The sequence below is a fragment of the Glycine max genome, chromosome 10 (genome assembly GCF_000004515.6).
Source record: "Glycine max cultivar Williams 82 chromosome 10, Glycine_max_v4.0, whole genome shotgun sequence".
In the NCBI taxonomy this organism is placed as follows: domain Eukaryota; kingdom Viridiplantae; phylum Streptophyta; class Magnoliopsida; order Fabales; family Fabaceae; genus Glycine; species Glycine max.
In genome coordinates, this window is record NC_038246.2 from 33,917,945 (window position 1) to 33,934,113 (window position 16,169).

The 16,169-nt window shown below is 32.1% G+C and overlaps 2 protein-coding genes across 5 annotated transcripts; one reads left to right on the forward strand and one right to left on the reverse strand.

Annotated features, from left to right (window-relative positions):
• Positions 1 to 358: 358 nt before the first annotated feature.
• On the forward strand, positions 359 to 733 carry LOC112998188 (uncharacterized). The gene has a single exon (XM_026124241.1). The coding sequence runs from the start codon at positions 359 to 361 to the stop codon at positions 731 to 733; it is 375 nt and encodes a 124-aa protein (XP_025980026.1).
• A 10,431-nt stretch (positions 734 to 11,164) lies between these two features.
• LOC100784527 (GATA transcription factor 1-like) lies at positions 11,165 to 14,723 on the reverse strand. Of its 4 annotated transcripts, none has more exons than NM_001255531.2 (3): positions 14,629 to 14,723; positions 13,160 to 13,332; positions 11,165 to 12,394 (listed from the first exon to the last, which is right to left on the reverse strand). In NM_001255531.2, exons 2-3 carry the CDS (start codon positions 13,328 to 13,330, stop codon positions 11,828 to 11,830), a joined length of 738 nt encoding a protein of 245 aa, NP_001242460.2. In that variant the 5' UTR covers positions 13,331 to 13,332; positions 14,629 to 14,723; the 3' UTR covers positions 11,165 to 11,827. The 4 variants fall into 4 exon arrangements, with proteins under 4 accessions (NP_001242460.2, XP_025979747.1, XP_025979746.1 ...); XM_026123962.2 differs by lacking the exon at positions 14,629 to 14,723 and adding an exon at positions 13,637 to 14,495 and having other exon boundaries at positions 11,262 to 12,394; XM_026123961.2 differs by lacking the exon at positions 14,629 to 14,723 and adding an exon at positions 13,524 to 13,630 and having other exon boundaries at positions 11,262 to 12,394; positions 13,184 to 13,332.
• Between the last annotated feature and the right edge of the window lie 1,446 nt (positions 14,724 to 16,169).

Below are 16,169 nucleotides of genomic sequence, written 5' to 3' on the forward strand. Positions count from 1 at the left end.
AAGACTAGAATTAATGTTGTGTTGGGTATCTTGTGATGGATCTGTTATGGGAAATATTTGCATGTCTTGTTATATATACTTTATATGACTTGCTTGATTATTTGTGAACATGTTATTAATTTTTGTTCTCTATTTAATTAATATTTCCAGTGCTGCAAATGTTACTGCCCAAGTGAATTCTATCCCAATGCTGAATGGGACAAATTTTAAGGTTTGGAAGGAAGCCGTAGAAATTGTTCTTGGCTGTATGTATTTGGACTTGGCACTGAGGATGGAACGACCCATTTCCACTCCAGAAACCTCTAATGAGGTAAACATTGAGAAGTGGGATTGGTCCAGCTGAATGTGCCTTATGATCATGAAACGCTCTATTCCAAAGACGTTTCGAGATTATATTTATGAGGGTCAAAGTGCAAAGAAATTCCTTGAGGAAATTGAGCAATACTTTGCCAAAAATGAAAAAGTAGAGAGGAGTAACCTTTTAGCTAAACTCATCTCCATGAAGTATAAAGGCAAAGGGAACATAAGGGAGTACATTATGGAGATGTCCAATCTCGCATCAAAACTCAAGTCATTTAAGTTAGAGCTTGGTGAAGACCTGCTCGTGCACTTGGTTTTGATCTCGCTTCCTGCACACTTTGGGCAATTCAAAGGGAACTATAACACTCAAAAGGACAAATGGTCCCTCAATGAGCTTATATCTCACTGTGTGCAAGAGGAGGAGAGGCTGTAGAGAGATAGGACTGAAAGTGCTCACTTGACTTCGACCTCTCAGAATAAGAAAAGGAAGAAGACTAAGGGTGCTGCGGAAGGGACTTCTCAGCAAAAGAAACAAAAAAAGGATGAGGAATTTACCTGTTACTTCTGCAAGAAGTCGGGACACATGAAGAAAGAGTGTCCCACATATGCTGCATGGCGTGTGAAAAAAGGTAAATTTCTTACTCTAGTTTGTTCTAAAGTTAATTTGACTTTTGTACCTAAAGATACTTGGTGGGTAGATTCTTGTGCTACTACTCACATAAGTACGACTATGCAAGGTTGCCTGTGGAGCCGACCGCCAAGTGATGATGAAAGGTTCATCTTTGTGGGTGATGGCAAGAAGGTTGCAGTGGAAGATATTGGAACTTTTAGATTAGAATTAAAAACTAGATTTTATTTGGATTTATTTGAGACTTTTTTTGTACCATCTTTTAGACGTAATTTGATTTATATTTCTAGTTTGGACAAATTTAGATTTTCTTGTTCATTTGGAAATAATAAAGTTAGTCTCTACCAAAATTCAAATATGGTTGGTTGTGGTTCTTTAATTGATAATTTTTACATGCTTGATGTTGTTAGTTCCTATAATGAAATAATGCAAATAAGTTCACGTGGTACAAAATGAAAGTTGAATGAGAATTCAGCCACCTTATGGCATAAACGTTTAGGCCATATCTCTAAACAGAGAATTCAGAGACTTGTGTTGGATGAAATTCTTGACCCTTTGGATTTATCGAACTTTGAGGTATGTGTTGAATGCATAAAGGGAAAATGAACAAACATAAGGAAATTAGGTGTCGAAAGAGCTAAAAACATCTTAGAACTAGTGCATACAGACATTTGTGGTCTTTTTCCTACAACTTCTTGGAATGGACAACAATATTTCATTACGCTCATAGATGACTACTCTAGATATGGTTGCCTATATTTGATACATGAGAAGTCCCAATCCCTAGATGTTTTTAAGACTTTCAAGGCTGAGGTTGAACTTCAACTTGGAAAGAAAATTAAGGTTGTCAAATCTGACCATGGTGGTGAGTACTATGGCAGATATGATGGATCAGGAGAACAACGTCCAAGACCTTTTGCACTTTTCCTCAAAGAGTGTGAAATTGTTCCGTAATACACTATGTCGGGCAAACCTAGCATGAATGGTGTAGCATAATGAAGAAACCGAACTCTTAAGAATATGGTGAGAAGTATGATTAGTCATTCTTCTTTGCCAGAGTCACTTTGGTGAGAAGCCTTAAAGACCACAGTTTACATCCTTAATAGGGTTCCGAGTAAAGTAGTTAACAAAACCCCTTATGAACTTTGGATTGGTAAAAGGCCAAGCATTAAACATTTTCATATTTGGGGTTGTCCGATTGAGGCACGGCCTTATAGGCCACATGAAAGAAAGCTGAACTCAAGAACAATTAGCTGCTATTTTGTTGGTTATGCTGAACATAAGGAATGTTGTCTTTGAGGAAGTTGAGTTTGGGAAGGAAGAGAACATAAGGAATGTTGTCTTTGAGGAAGAACATGTTATTTACAGTGATCAAGTCCTCGTACCTATTACTGTTCAAGACACAACTCCAGTAATAGACGACAATGTTCAAATTATTAACATTGTTCCAGAACAAGACAACAATGAGGTTCTCCCTCAAATACCTTTAGAGCAACCTCAACAACCTCAAGAAGTGCCATTAAGGAGATCCATTAGAGAGAGGAGAAGTGAAATCTCAAATGATTATATAATATTTCTCCAAGAACATGAGGATGGCGTTGGTTTAACAGAAGATGATCCAATCAACTTTTGTCAAGCTATGCATAGTTCTAACTCTAAAAAATGGATTGACGCCATGAAGGATGAGATGAAGTCTATGAAAGACAATGAAGTTTGGGATCTAGTCGAATTGCCTGAAGGTGTGAAACCTATTGGTTGTAAATGGATATTTAAAACCAAGAAGGATTCAAAGGGTAATATCGAGAGATATAAGGCTCGTCTAGTTGCTAAAGGCTTTACTCAAAAGGAAGGCATTGACTATAAAGAAACCTTTTCTCCCATATCTTCAAAGGATTCTTTTAGAACTACAATGGCACTGGTAGCTCATTTTGACTTAGAGCTACATCAGATGGATGTCAAGACTGCGTTTCTAAATGGTGACATTGAAGAAACGATTTATATGGTGCAACCAAAAAACTTTGTGTTAGGTGACTCAAAGTCCATGGTATGCAAACTAAAGAAATCCATCTATGGTCTCAAACAGGCTTCCCGTCAATGGTATTACAAGTTCCATTAAGTCATTACCTCATATGGTTTTGAGGCAAATGTAGTTGATGATTGTGTATATCATAAGTTCAGTGGGAGTAAATACATATTATTGGTATTATATGTCAATGATATACTGCTTGCTAGCAGAGATAATAGCTTCTTATAGAAGACCAAGAGATTTCTGACAAAAAATTTTGAAATGAAAGATCTTGGGGAAGCTTCTTTTGTGTTAGGTATTAAGATACTACGAGATTGCTCTCAAGGTATCCTAAGGTTGTCACAAGAGAGTTATATCGATAAAGTACTTGATAGATTCGACATGAAAGATAGTAAACCAGGAGATACCCCAATAGCTAAAGAAGACAAATTCAGTCTCAAACAATGCCCCCAATAATGACCTTGAAAGAACTGAGATGCAGAAGATTCCATATGCGTCAGCAGTAGGAAGTCTGACGTATGCTCAAGTTTGTACTCGTCTCGACATAACATTTGTCGTAGGAGTTCTGGGCAGATACTTGAGTAATCCTGGATTGCAGCATTGGAAGGCAGTGAAATGTGTAATGCATTGCTTGAAGAGAACAAAAAGTTACATGCTCACTTATCAGAAGTCTGACAATTTGGAGATCATCGAGTACTCAAACTCTGATTTTCTGGATGTCAAGACAGCAAACGCTCCACTTCTGGATACATATATATGTTGGCTGGAGGAGCTATCTCTTGGAAGTTTGATTAACAGAACAGACTCTTATAGCTTCTTCAACCATGGCTATAGAGTTCATTGCTTGTTTTGAGGCATCTAATCATGGGATATGGCTGCGAAACTTTGTCACTAGTTTGCATGTGGTCGATGGCATTGAAAGACCATTGAAAATTTATTGTGACAATAACTTTGCAATTCTTTACTCCAACAACAATAAGAGTACAACCAAGTCAAAATTCATTGACATCAAGTTTCTGGTTGTTAAGGAAAGAGTTCAGAATAGGCAGATTTCCATAGAACATATAGGGACTGATTCCATGCTAGCTGACCCACTTACTAAAGGTTTGGTACCTAGAGTTTTTCATGAGTACACGGTTCATATGGGTGTAGTTCCTAACAGTACCTTAGTTTAGTAGGAGTCTCATTTATGTTTTATATCTTATGTTTTCCATATATTTGTATTGTTTGGATTTTCCACAAAAATAAAGTTGATGTTTATCATTCTATTATGAGCTTGTTTTGTGTGCAATATTTGTATTGCATTTTGGATTGATCTCTATAAAGAATAAAATTTGGACTAGTTGGAAATAAACATGATTAAGATCACATTGTATGTAATTTCCATGCCGCTTATCCATATTTGATCTATGTCATCGAGTATGAGTAATAGTGGTGATCATTATGGCTTAGTCACGCTGAATTGTGATGAAAACTATAGTGGTTTCCTGTTGCTATATGAGATGGACCAGATTGTATAAAAGGAGTCTAAAAGTAAATAACATACGGTTGCACACCTAAAGAATATTTTTTTGATATAAATATCTAAGGTTAATATGAAGCCCAAGTGGAAGATTGTTAGGAATTTTATAATTCCTAATTAATTAATATGGACTACATATTATATTACAACATTTATATTAGTTATTTACATTTAGATGGGTTCAATATAAAGTGATCTAATTCAATGAGCCCATTAGATTGCCAACAGAAAATTGATATGAGCTTAATGAGCGGAAACCAGTTTGGCCCATTAGGGGATAATGAGAACCCTAATAGGTTAAAACCTAAGGCATGGTTATGGTCCCCAATACACCAAATCAAGAAACAGTTTCTCCTCTCCCCATCTGAATAGAAAAGGAAGGTCTCATAAGGAAGAAGGTGATTTGGTTGAGGAAGGTCATTAAACCAATTGTTCGTGACTGCTGTAAGATTCTGCTGCGTGTTGATCAAACTCTATAGATCCAGGTATTCCTTAAAACCTCTTGATAATCTGACGTAATGTGTTATGGTGCTCATTTGGTATTTTATAAGGTTTATTAAAACTCATTAAATTGGAATTCACATATTTAGTTAAGCCATTTTTTATATATAATTTAGGCCATTAGCCAGAATTATAACTGTAGAAGCATAGTGGGGTTTTCTCATAGTTGAATTTAACAGGAGGTTTTCTCATAGATGAATTTCTACTTTACTTTTACATCATGTATGCTTTCGCTTCTTAAATTTTAAAAAAATAGCATTTCTAGAATCCTATGCGATGCTAAGGTTTTGATATAGTTTATGAATAATTGTTTTAAGTTCCTTAAGTTTACCATTTTATCATCAGAATAACAAGATTATGCTCTCAGTTTCAATTTGAAATTGTGATCGAAAATTAGGGCATGGTATTTATCATGTTAACATACATAGATTTGTCAAGTTAATTCATCATGGTAGTTTGATTGTTTGAGAAATGATGGTAAATGTATAGTGGTTTGTCAACTCTATAGCGGCATTTGGGATCAAGTTGCTAGCATTTTATTTTCTTCCTCACCTTTTGTTTGCAGGGAGAAGATATAATAGATGTGATACCATGGGAAGAGTGGTGGGACTTTAAATTGGATAAAGATGATTCCATTCCCTATATTGTTTTGCTTCCATTGCATCCTACTTTGCGTGCCAGGTTTAATGAGACTATTGCATGGGAGTATGCACTGAGCATGGCAGGAAAATCATATGGTTACCATAACATGATCTTCAGTTGGATAGACACTTTAAATGAAAACTATCCACCCCCCTTGGATGCTAATGTGGTATTACTTTAATCAATTGTTCTACTTGAATTTCAATATATCTATGCTAACATATTAATTCCTTATCAAGAGAGGATTCTGAAAATTATTTATGCAATAATTGTTATAATACTATTTTTTTCAATACATGTTTATTCATGCGACTTAGAATATGTTATGGTAGAAGGATAGAATAAAAAGTAGTTGGGATTAGTTAAATACAAATGATTTTATATTATTAATCAGTCAATCATAAAATTTTGTATCATTAATCAATCATAAATTTTTGTATTAATTCAATATTTAACAAATGTTTTTAGAAGTTTTTTTATCATTAATCAATCATAAATTTTTTCAATATTTCTTATAAAATAATTATTATAAAAATTAATAAATTTATCATATATGATAATTTTATAATTAAATAACAATATCATTTGTGCACATATTATTCATTTATTAAATTATAGTTGGAGAGGATAAAATTAACAAAGTTTATAAGTTATTTTCATTCAATTTAAAAGAGTATATAAATATATATAAAAAAAGTATAGTTTGCTAAGGCCTTCAAATACCACAAGACCTTCTAATACCATGGGATGCACTCTTTATCTCCTTATATTTTCTTTTGCTATAAATATATTTTTTAAAATTTGATAATATTTTTTGAATCCCATCAAAATATAATTTTTTTACTAGTCCTTCATATTTTTGAAAATTTATTTTTAGTTTCTCTCATTCTTTATGTTTATGATACTACAATTTATTTAAAGTGATTTCTCATCATTAAAAATATTTTTTTATGATTTAATCTACATAGTATATATATAAAAGAGTAGTATATGTGTAAAGATTATAGTTTGCTGGTGTAGAAGCAAAGCTTCATGATGAATCAAGAGTGATTCAAAGATGTTTTGATGATAACAAAGATGATAACAAAAGATGATGACAAAAGTGATGACAAAAAGCTCAAAGGTCAATCAAAGAATGAGTTCAAAATATTCAAGATAGAATCAAGAACACTTCAAGATTCAAGAGGAAAGTTGATTTCAAGAATCAAGAATCAAGATTCAAGAGATCAAGATTTCAAGAATCAAGATTCAAGAGATCAAGATTCAAGACTCAAGATTCAAGAATCAAGAGAATGCTTAATCAAGATAAGTATGAAAAGGTTTTCTCAAAAATTGAGTAGCACATGGTTTTTTCTCAAAACATGTTTACCAAAGAGTTTTTACTCTCTGGTAATCGATTACCAGATTGTTGTAATCGATTACCAGTAGCAAAATGGATTTGAAAAAGTTTTCAAACTGAATTTACAACGTTGCAATTAATTTCAAAAAGCTGTAATCGATTACAATGTTTTGGTAATCGATTATCAGTGCTTTTGAACGTTGAAATTCAAATTCAAATGTAAAGAGTCACATCCTTTCACATAAAAGCTTTGTGTAATCGATTATACTAATTTGGTAATCGATTACCAGTGATTGTTTCTGAATAAATCAAAAGATGTAACTCTTCAAATGGTTTTTGACTTTTTCAAATTGGTTTTAAGTTTTTCTAAAAGATATAACTCTTCTAAATGATCCTCTTGGCCAAACATGAAGAGTCTATAAAAGCAAGGCTTTGATTTGCTTTTCAATATACTTTTCCAATCAATCTATTACAATTCTTTACAAGCCTTGAATCTCTTTGAAATTCTTCTTCTTCTTCTTCTTTGTGCCAAAAGTTTTCCAAAGTTTTCTGGTTTTCTAAACCTTGAAAACTTGTGTTATTCATTCTTTTCATCTCTTCTCCCTTTGCCAAAAAGAATTCGTCAAGGACTAACCACCTAAATTCTTTTTATGTCTCTCTTCTCCCTTTTCCAAAAGAACAAAGGACTAACCGCCTGAATTCTTTTGTGTCTCCCTTCTCCCTTGTCAAAGAATTCAAAACGACACAGTCTGAAAATTCTTTTGATTCTTCCCTTTCCCTTATACAAAAGTATTAAAAGGACTAACCGCTTGAGAATTCTTTTGTATCCCCATTCACAAAGTATCAAAGGTTTAACCGCCTGATATCTTTATCTTAACACATTGGAGGGTACATCCTTTGTGGTACAAGTAGAGGGTACATCTACTTGGGTTTGCCTGAGAACAAGAGAGGATACATCTCTTGTGGATCAGTTCTAGTGGAGGGTACATCCACTAGGGTTTCAAAGAGAACAAGGGAGGGTACATCCCTTATGGATCTTTGCTTGTAAAAGGATTTTTACAAGGTTGAAAGAAATCTCAAGGATCGCAGGTCGCTTGAGGACTGGATGTAGGCACGGGTTGTTGCCGAACCAGTATAAAAACTCTTGTGTGTTTGTTTCCTTCTTTCCTACTCTTTTACTTTCCGCTATGCATTTAATTTCCGTTTTTACTTTATGTTAAAGTTTCTCTTCTACTCCTCATTCTCTTAATAATTTAGTAAAAGTCTTAGAAGAATAATTTTTAATTAGTAAAGGTTTAGAAATAATTAATTCAACCCCCCCTTCTTAATTATTCTGAGGCCACTCGATCAAACAACTGGAACATTCTAATACCACGAGATAACCTCCTTATCTAAGGCCAGATACAAAATATAATAATTGCTACATCAGTTTTAGTATTATAACAAATCTTATATGAAAGTTAATTCAAAATTTTTATTTATGTAAAATTTTTTGTATCATTAATCAATCATAAATTTTTTCAGTATAACTTATAAAATAATTATTATAAAAAATAAGAAATTTATCATATATGCTAATTTTGTGATTAAATAACAATATAATTTATGCACATGTTATTCATTTATTAAATTATAGTTGAAGGGGTAAAATTATCAAAATTTATGAGTTATTTTTATTCATTGTTTAAATAAACAAATTGTTCGTCCAATTATATGTTTCAATTATTCTATATTATTGACTATAATATCCGACTCTTTTTATGAAAGTAGAATGGAGATGTCAATTTTTTTGTTAGTAATAGATAATATCCGACTCTTTTTATTCACCAAAAATTAGTTTAAAAAAATACAAATTAAGTTTTATACTTTTCCTTGTATTTTTTATATTTTTTAACATATTTTACTTTTTAATATAAGTACAATTTCACTAAAAAAAAAAAGTGGAACGACGGGTTCTTGCACGGTACTAGTACATATAATAAAAGTAGTCATCTTGGACAAGTGTCAAAAATTTTTTTGCCACATGTCAACATTCTATCAATCCTTTTAAAACAAATTCTCTCAATTTTCTCATTTTTTACTTTTTTTTCTTTTTCTTTTTACATTTTTTATTTTATGTTGTTTTTTCTTTTAAGTCTTTTCTTTTTTTTTCTTCTACATTTTAAATTTTTTAAATATATTTATATATTATTTCAATACTTATTATATATATTTTATATATAAAATTATATTAATTAGTACCACAAAATAATATTTCAACTAAATATTTAAATAAAATTGCAATGATCTATTTAAATATTTTAATATTTTTTATATAAATGTATATTACATACTATTGATCAATATCAAACAAATTAGAAGGGATGAAAACAAATAAATATCAAATAAGATAGTTTATAATAAAAAAATTATATTATAATGATATTAAAAAAACGTTAAAGATATAGGAACAAAAACAAAAAATTAAAAATTCAACTTTTAGTATTTGAAAAAGTAATTATAATAATTATAGAATAAATAAAAAAATTTCACAACACATTCTTGCAAAGAAATAAGAAACTTAAGTTTCTGATTATGGATTAATATGCATGAATTTATAGTTGTGCATTGCAAGGATAAAATTAAGATTTAAATATATTTTTAATATTTGTAATTTAATGTTTTTATTTTTTTCTTGTAAAATTATTTTTTTATTTTTAATCCTTATAATTTAATGTTTATATATATATATATATATATATATATATATATATATATATATATAGTATGCACGTCGTTTTAAAACATGCACAAAAATCAATGTGGCCCGTGCAATAGCATGCACACCCTACTAGTTGGAAAAATTGGAAAGGTTGAAGATGAGATAATGAATGGAGAAAAATAGAACCAGCCAACCAGGGTGGTAAATTGAGTGTCTATTTTGATAGGCGTTAATAAAATTTACTTGGAAGTGATCTGTTTTATATTTAAATGTTTGATTATAAAATAAAATTAGGAATAAGATACACTACAAATAAATAAATTTAATATAGAAGTTTGTTAAAGTTGCTTTAAGATAGAATCAATTTTGATTGTTGTTTAAGGTAAAATCAAACTTATGAAAATATATCTAAAATTAATTCTAAATTCAAAATCAATTCTTCAACCTTAAATCAAACACGAACAGATTCACCCTTCTCCCATCATTCACCCTCTTCTCTCCATCTTCCGCTTCCTATCATCCTTGCGTTGCTGCCACAACCTTCTCCACCTCCAGATTCAGTTGTATTCCATAATTACTCAATCTAAAATTATGAAGGCCATTTGGACTATAGCTCTCTCACTTTCAGAAACAAAATTGGTCATTTACCTCGATAACTAATAAACTAATTTGAAATTTAAAAATCTGTTTAAGAATAATAAAGAAATACCCCTATTTTCTATTTGGTGCAGATGTTTTGTTAGACTTGTTTATTCTTTAGCTACTCTCCGAACCATTCACTAATTGTAATAAAAAAAAAAACCCCACTAATTTCTTCCGGACACTAAGTTTTTTGTTTTAAGATCAGACTCCATCAAGTTAAACTCCCCTAAAAAATGGAATTACAGTAAAAAAAAATTCTTTCTAGATAAAAATTGTTGAAAGAAGTCAAATTTTATGTCTTACTCAAAATAAAAATAAAAAAATGCGACAGACAAGCACTGTAGTATCTGTCTTTCTGCTATTGTAATAAGCATTTTAGCATTCTAAAAGTTAAAAATAAGACTTTAGTTTATTCAACAACAAAAAAAACTTTTGTTTTCTATTTTATTTGGCAGGAAAAAGGGAAGTTACATACCTCCACCAACACCAAGGTCATAGCAAACCCTATCTTTTTGCACACAAGAAATGGTGCAGAGGCAATTACCAAGCCCAAAATAATATTGCATTTAGCAATGAGGTAGAAGTATTAAGAACAAGGCATCATTGGAATCGCATTGAACGAAAATTCCATCATGCCTGATTGAGAAGCATCAAAAGTTGGCCATGCAAGCCCCCATGACGGTTCCATCCCCATCTAGTGGTAGGTAATTCTTATTTTGTGCCACAATTTTTCACATTGTCATACATGATAAAACAAACAAATCTATTATTCTGTAAATTCAATGTTTTCTAGAAGACAATGTACAAATCTGCATTGTAATATCCATTCACAAATCACAACACAATATAAAGGATCAAACATATAAGAGCAACTTGCAAGTTATAACCAAAAATGAACTGTATCCATGTTTGCAGTTGTAACCAAGACAATGAGACAAAAAGATTACATGCAGCCACCAATTAGTCAAGGCTTGATTAATACAAATTTTGTTGCATACATCTTGAGCTCCTTAGAAGGAGGATCAAATAATAAAGAACATACCTGTCTCTACATCTAAAGATAAGACAGCATTTTATCCTTTCTTCCTTCAAATACATGAATGATGTCATCACTCCTTGAATGGAGTCATAATTCCTCAACAATCAACTACACCACTACTGTCATAAAAGTTTAGAATTAGTTCAGATAAGCATCAGAGCTTCTCTCTGGAAAAGGGACCATAATCATCATTCCAGCAACTTACCTTCTCCCACATCTCCAATCACACTACATGTTACAACCATAAAAAAATAGCCAAATCAAAAGATCCCAAATTGGCTCCTTCTTTTAAGCATAACAAAGACAAATGATTAAGACCTCCCTAAATTCATTTTCAATCAAGAATTTTCACTGCCCCGTCTAAAACCATCCCATAGCAAAAATGGACGAAAAATTAAATTAGAATAAATCAAAATCGAAAAGAAAATCAAATCTCTAAGTCCTAGCATGCTGAATGCTAAAAATACTGCTCACTACTACTTTGCATTTATCCCATTCCCATTTGCTTCTGCCTCCTCATCTCTACTATCTTCCTGTGGGAATTAGAATGCAAATCACTATGAAAAGTTGGGCTACTTGCAGGACGGTATTCAGGCACAAGCCGCCCAGACTTGAACCTAACCCCACATGCATTACAAAGTGTTTTTGGACCAGAGGGACCTGCCCGCCATTGTGGAGTTTTTTCAGCTCCACAGTGCTGACATTTTCTACCGATGGATGAGATTTTCATCCCTTCATCTGCTTTGGAAGTTCCATTACTTGGCTGTCTCCACCAGACTTGCTGACTAGAATTCTCAGCAAGGCCAGGGCGATGCCTACTGCGACTCTTGCTCCGTGCACGGACTGGGACCTTCAGGTGATCACAGCTGTTTAGGAGGGAAATACTGTTAGTGCTGTTATTACTGTTGCTACTGCCTGTGCTACACTCAAGTACTGGGGCTGATTTTTGGTTCTTGGTTGTGCCGGGTTGAATAGATGATAGGTCGACAAACGTTTCAACAGAAGGAAATGCATCTTTGTTGGATAGCCATTCAAGCTCCTCTTCTGCAAACTCCTGGAACATGAAAATAGGGGCATGTTAAACTTTGTAAGTATAGTAAAGAAAAAAGGGGTTTTCAAGTCAACACAAGCATCAGATCCATACAACTAGTCATGGATGAACAACCTATGGATCAAAAAAATAATGTCCACACTGTTTAATTTTCTTCTGAACTGAGGAATGCATGGTTCCACAATATGGAAACCTTGGAACCATAGTGATCATCACAAGTGTATGAAAAAGCAGAATATACTGTCCATTTACAAAACTAGGATTTCCAATACATTGATGCCAATAGAAAAATAAGTAAGAATCTGTCAGCAACATTAAATATAAGAGGACAATGTCCCCATCTTCAGTGAACATGCACAGAGAAAAACTTAAGTTTCACTAACTGTTTTAAAATTTCAGAGAACCCAGAGCTATTCAGATAAATAGCACTAGTATATGATCACCACAATAAGAGTCTACCAGGCAAACTTCTCCTGCAACAAAAGCTGCACCCTTATAAAACAAGTTGAAAGCCAATTAGAATTTATTCTCACTAAAAGATACCCCATATATCTTCTTCAATTCACTCACCCAAGCCAGCCCAGTTCAAATTCCAATTTCAGATGTTTCCAACCAAGCCATAATTCACAAATGTTTTTCTTATTGTTTCTCTTACTGTAATCACAGAAGCACTAACAAGTCATAACTCATTCAAAAATCAATATTCTCTATTTTCTCAAGGCCTCATAATTATTCCTAAAAAGGTGAAAATGGGAATATCAAACTTACAGAAAATGAATGGTTTGGATCAACCTGGACCAATGGGTTAAACAACGATGGGCCGGCGCATTTTGAGTTAAGTGAAGGACAGGCTTTCCTAGGTTTGTCATCGTAATCATCTTCCTCGCCTATGTCTGATGAAAAATCCAAGAGGTCATCCACAGAACCAATGGTTTCCATCCCTGGAAAGAAAGACATGTTGAAGTTTAAAAATGCATTTATAGCGAGTTAAAGAATGGATAGAGATGTGTAAACAAAATACACAAAACAGTGAAGGGAAGAGAGTGCCACACAAATATGTGGTGTAAGAAAGTACAAATTTCTCAATGATTAAATGACAAAATTAAAGCCACAAAGTAGCATCAAGTCATACTAGACAAGCTTAAGAAGTCATGTTTGCACATATTGAATGTTGAGAATGAGAGATGAGCCAACAAGAGGCAATATTGTATCAGAAACACTCCCTAAATTAGATGATATGTTTACCTTTAATTAATTCAAGTTTAAAAGCCTCATAAAAGATACGATTGTAAGGTAAATATTTGACCACGGAGCTCCCTTTCTAGAACTTTTTGTGAGCGATGAGCTGTTTTAAAAGGTTTAAGGTTTTAAAAAACAGTTTGTGACTGTGATTTTGGCCACAATGTCAAGGTTTTTGAGTGTCCGCCACTATAATTGTGACCCCATCAGTGACCCCATCAGTCTCATTTATCCACAATTTCCTGCCACAATTTCCTGCAATATCAAGAAATGCGACAAAAACAAGGAGACTATATTTTGTGGAAGTTTGCATTGCTTGCCATCCTTTGCAGAATCGAAGGCCACATAAGGCTCTTTTATCTGGCATGTGTCACGTCAGGCGCTAATTCAGGACAAATTTCACATGTTTTCTTACAATTTTTTACTTTTGCTTTCTCCTTATGAAGTATGGACATAGGACCAATTCTTGCTAAATGCTAACTAGCTTTAGTCAACGGTTTTATTACAAATAATGGGGCTAAATTTTTATGCCAATCTGCAAGCTATGCCACTATTTGGTTTGCTGCATTTTGTGGAATGTAACACTTGTATTTTGAAGGACAATTCACTACCTCAACAATTTTGGTTTTGAACTAAGAATAGACTATTGGCTTCTATTTGGTGTAAAGCGCAAACTCTTTTGAAGAGTGCTTCTTTAGCTTTCAATTATTCCAGGGATTATGCAGGTTTTTGCCATTTCTTTTTTGTTTCAGAATAAACACAAGCTATGACAGATTTTTTATATTATATATAATAAACCTTAACCCTATGATGTAACCCTATTGAAACCCTTTCATGCAGAGGAAATCCACAACAAATTAAACATGGTAGCAACACAAGGGGAAGTAAAGATAAAAAAAGAAGAAAAAAAAAAACAACAAGGGGTAAATAAGGGTTAGGGGAGACAAAAAAAAAACACACATGGGTGAGACCCAACAGAACAAAAGACTCAGACTAACCAGCTTTTCACGTTTTGTGTACTTTGAGTTGCAGCAGCAGAGAGAGAGAGAGAGAAGAGAGTTGAGAGGGAGTGAGAGAACAAGAGATGGTGAGGCACGTGTAGGGATTAGGGGAAGGTTCATGCGGGGATTATTATTATTATTATTACCATTTTTTGTCCTTTTTTGTCTTTTTATTTTATCTTGTTGTCTAAATTTTTTTTTTGTGATAAATAAATTCATATAATTTTTTATAAGGAAAAAAATCATTTATAATAATGTTTCATTAAACAGTGTTCCATTTTTGAAAAAAATGATCATGAATTTTCAAACATGTTCAATTTTGCTTAATTTCGAAGAAAAAATAATTGTCTTTTTTAAAAGTTTTTTATTAAAGAAAGTTGACGAAAAAGATAATTATTTTTTCAAAAGTTAAACAAAATAGTATTTGAAATTCAAATTCAAGGTTTTTAGAATTCTTCTAAATTTGTCAAATTATTTTACTTTTTAAAATTTTCCAAAAATATCATTTTTTTTTTTGTACAGAAAATATCATTTTTTTAATAGGTGAGAAGCGTATCTTGTGATATGGTTAAGTGTTTATGGTAAAGTTATTTCATGGCCATTTTTTGGATACATAAATTTCGGAATCAAATTCAGGATTTAAAAGTTTTGAGTATCTTTCATTTAAACAACGCATGTTGTTTATAGTAATTTCTTATTTTTTTTTGGAGTTATAAGATTATTTGGATGTTAAAAAGAAAAAAAATTATGGATTCGATTCTTCTTGTTAATAAAAAATTAATAATTAATATTTATCAATAAAAAAAACTTTCTTATTTTGTCAAAAAATTATTGTTGGGAATACAAAGAGAGAAAATGAGCATTGAACAAACATAATATGGATAACTTTTGTTAATTGATGGATAAAAGGATTTTTTTATGTCTTAAAAAGTTTAAGGATTGCTTAACTAAATTGAAAAATTCATGGTTAATGATTATTTTTGTCCGCTGATAGCTAAAAAAATTATTTCTTATGGTTAAGGTGTATTTCTATCGGTTGATGCTTGTAATTGTAGTGTTAATTATTATCATTATAAATAGAGAAAAATCATATATAATATAAATCCCTGACCAAAATCAATCAAAATTTAAAATTATATTTTCTAGTCATTTCATTTTTTATTTACTCTTTATTTACGGTTGTAAAACCTTATCAACACTTTTAGCAAAAAGCAACCACAAAAAAAAAATTAATCAGAACGTGGCACGTAACCGTCATCGTCCCATCAAAATATGACACACGACAGTCAACATTCCTTTGTAACAGTCAACATCTAAATTTGAATTTGGGACCACATTTACGAGATTAAACATAATTGGAGGATTAAATGCGTCAATAATTTTAAAGGGGAACCAAAATCGAAATTGGAGACAACTAAGGGAACCAAAAATGCAATTTTGTTTTTTTTTCTCTCAAGGAAATGAGTATTATGCATTCCAGGTTTTGAACGATTAACTTAAAGAGGATGAATTACCCTCTATGGTAGCTTTGTCTTGGT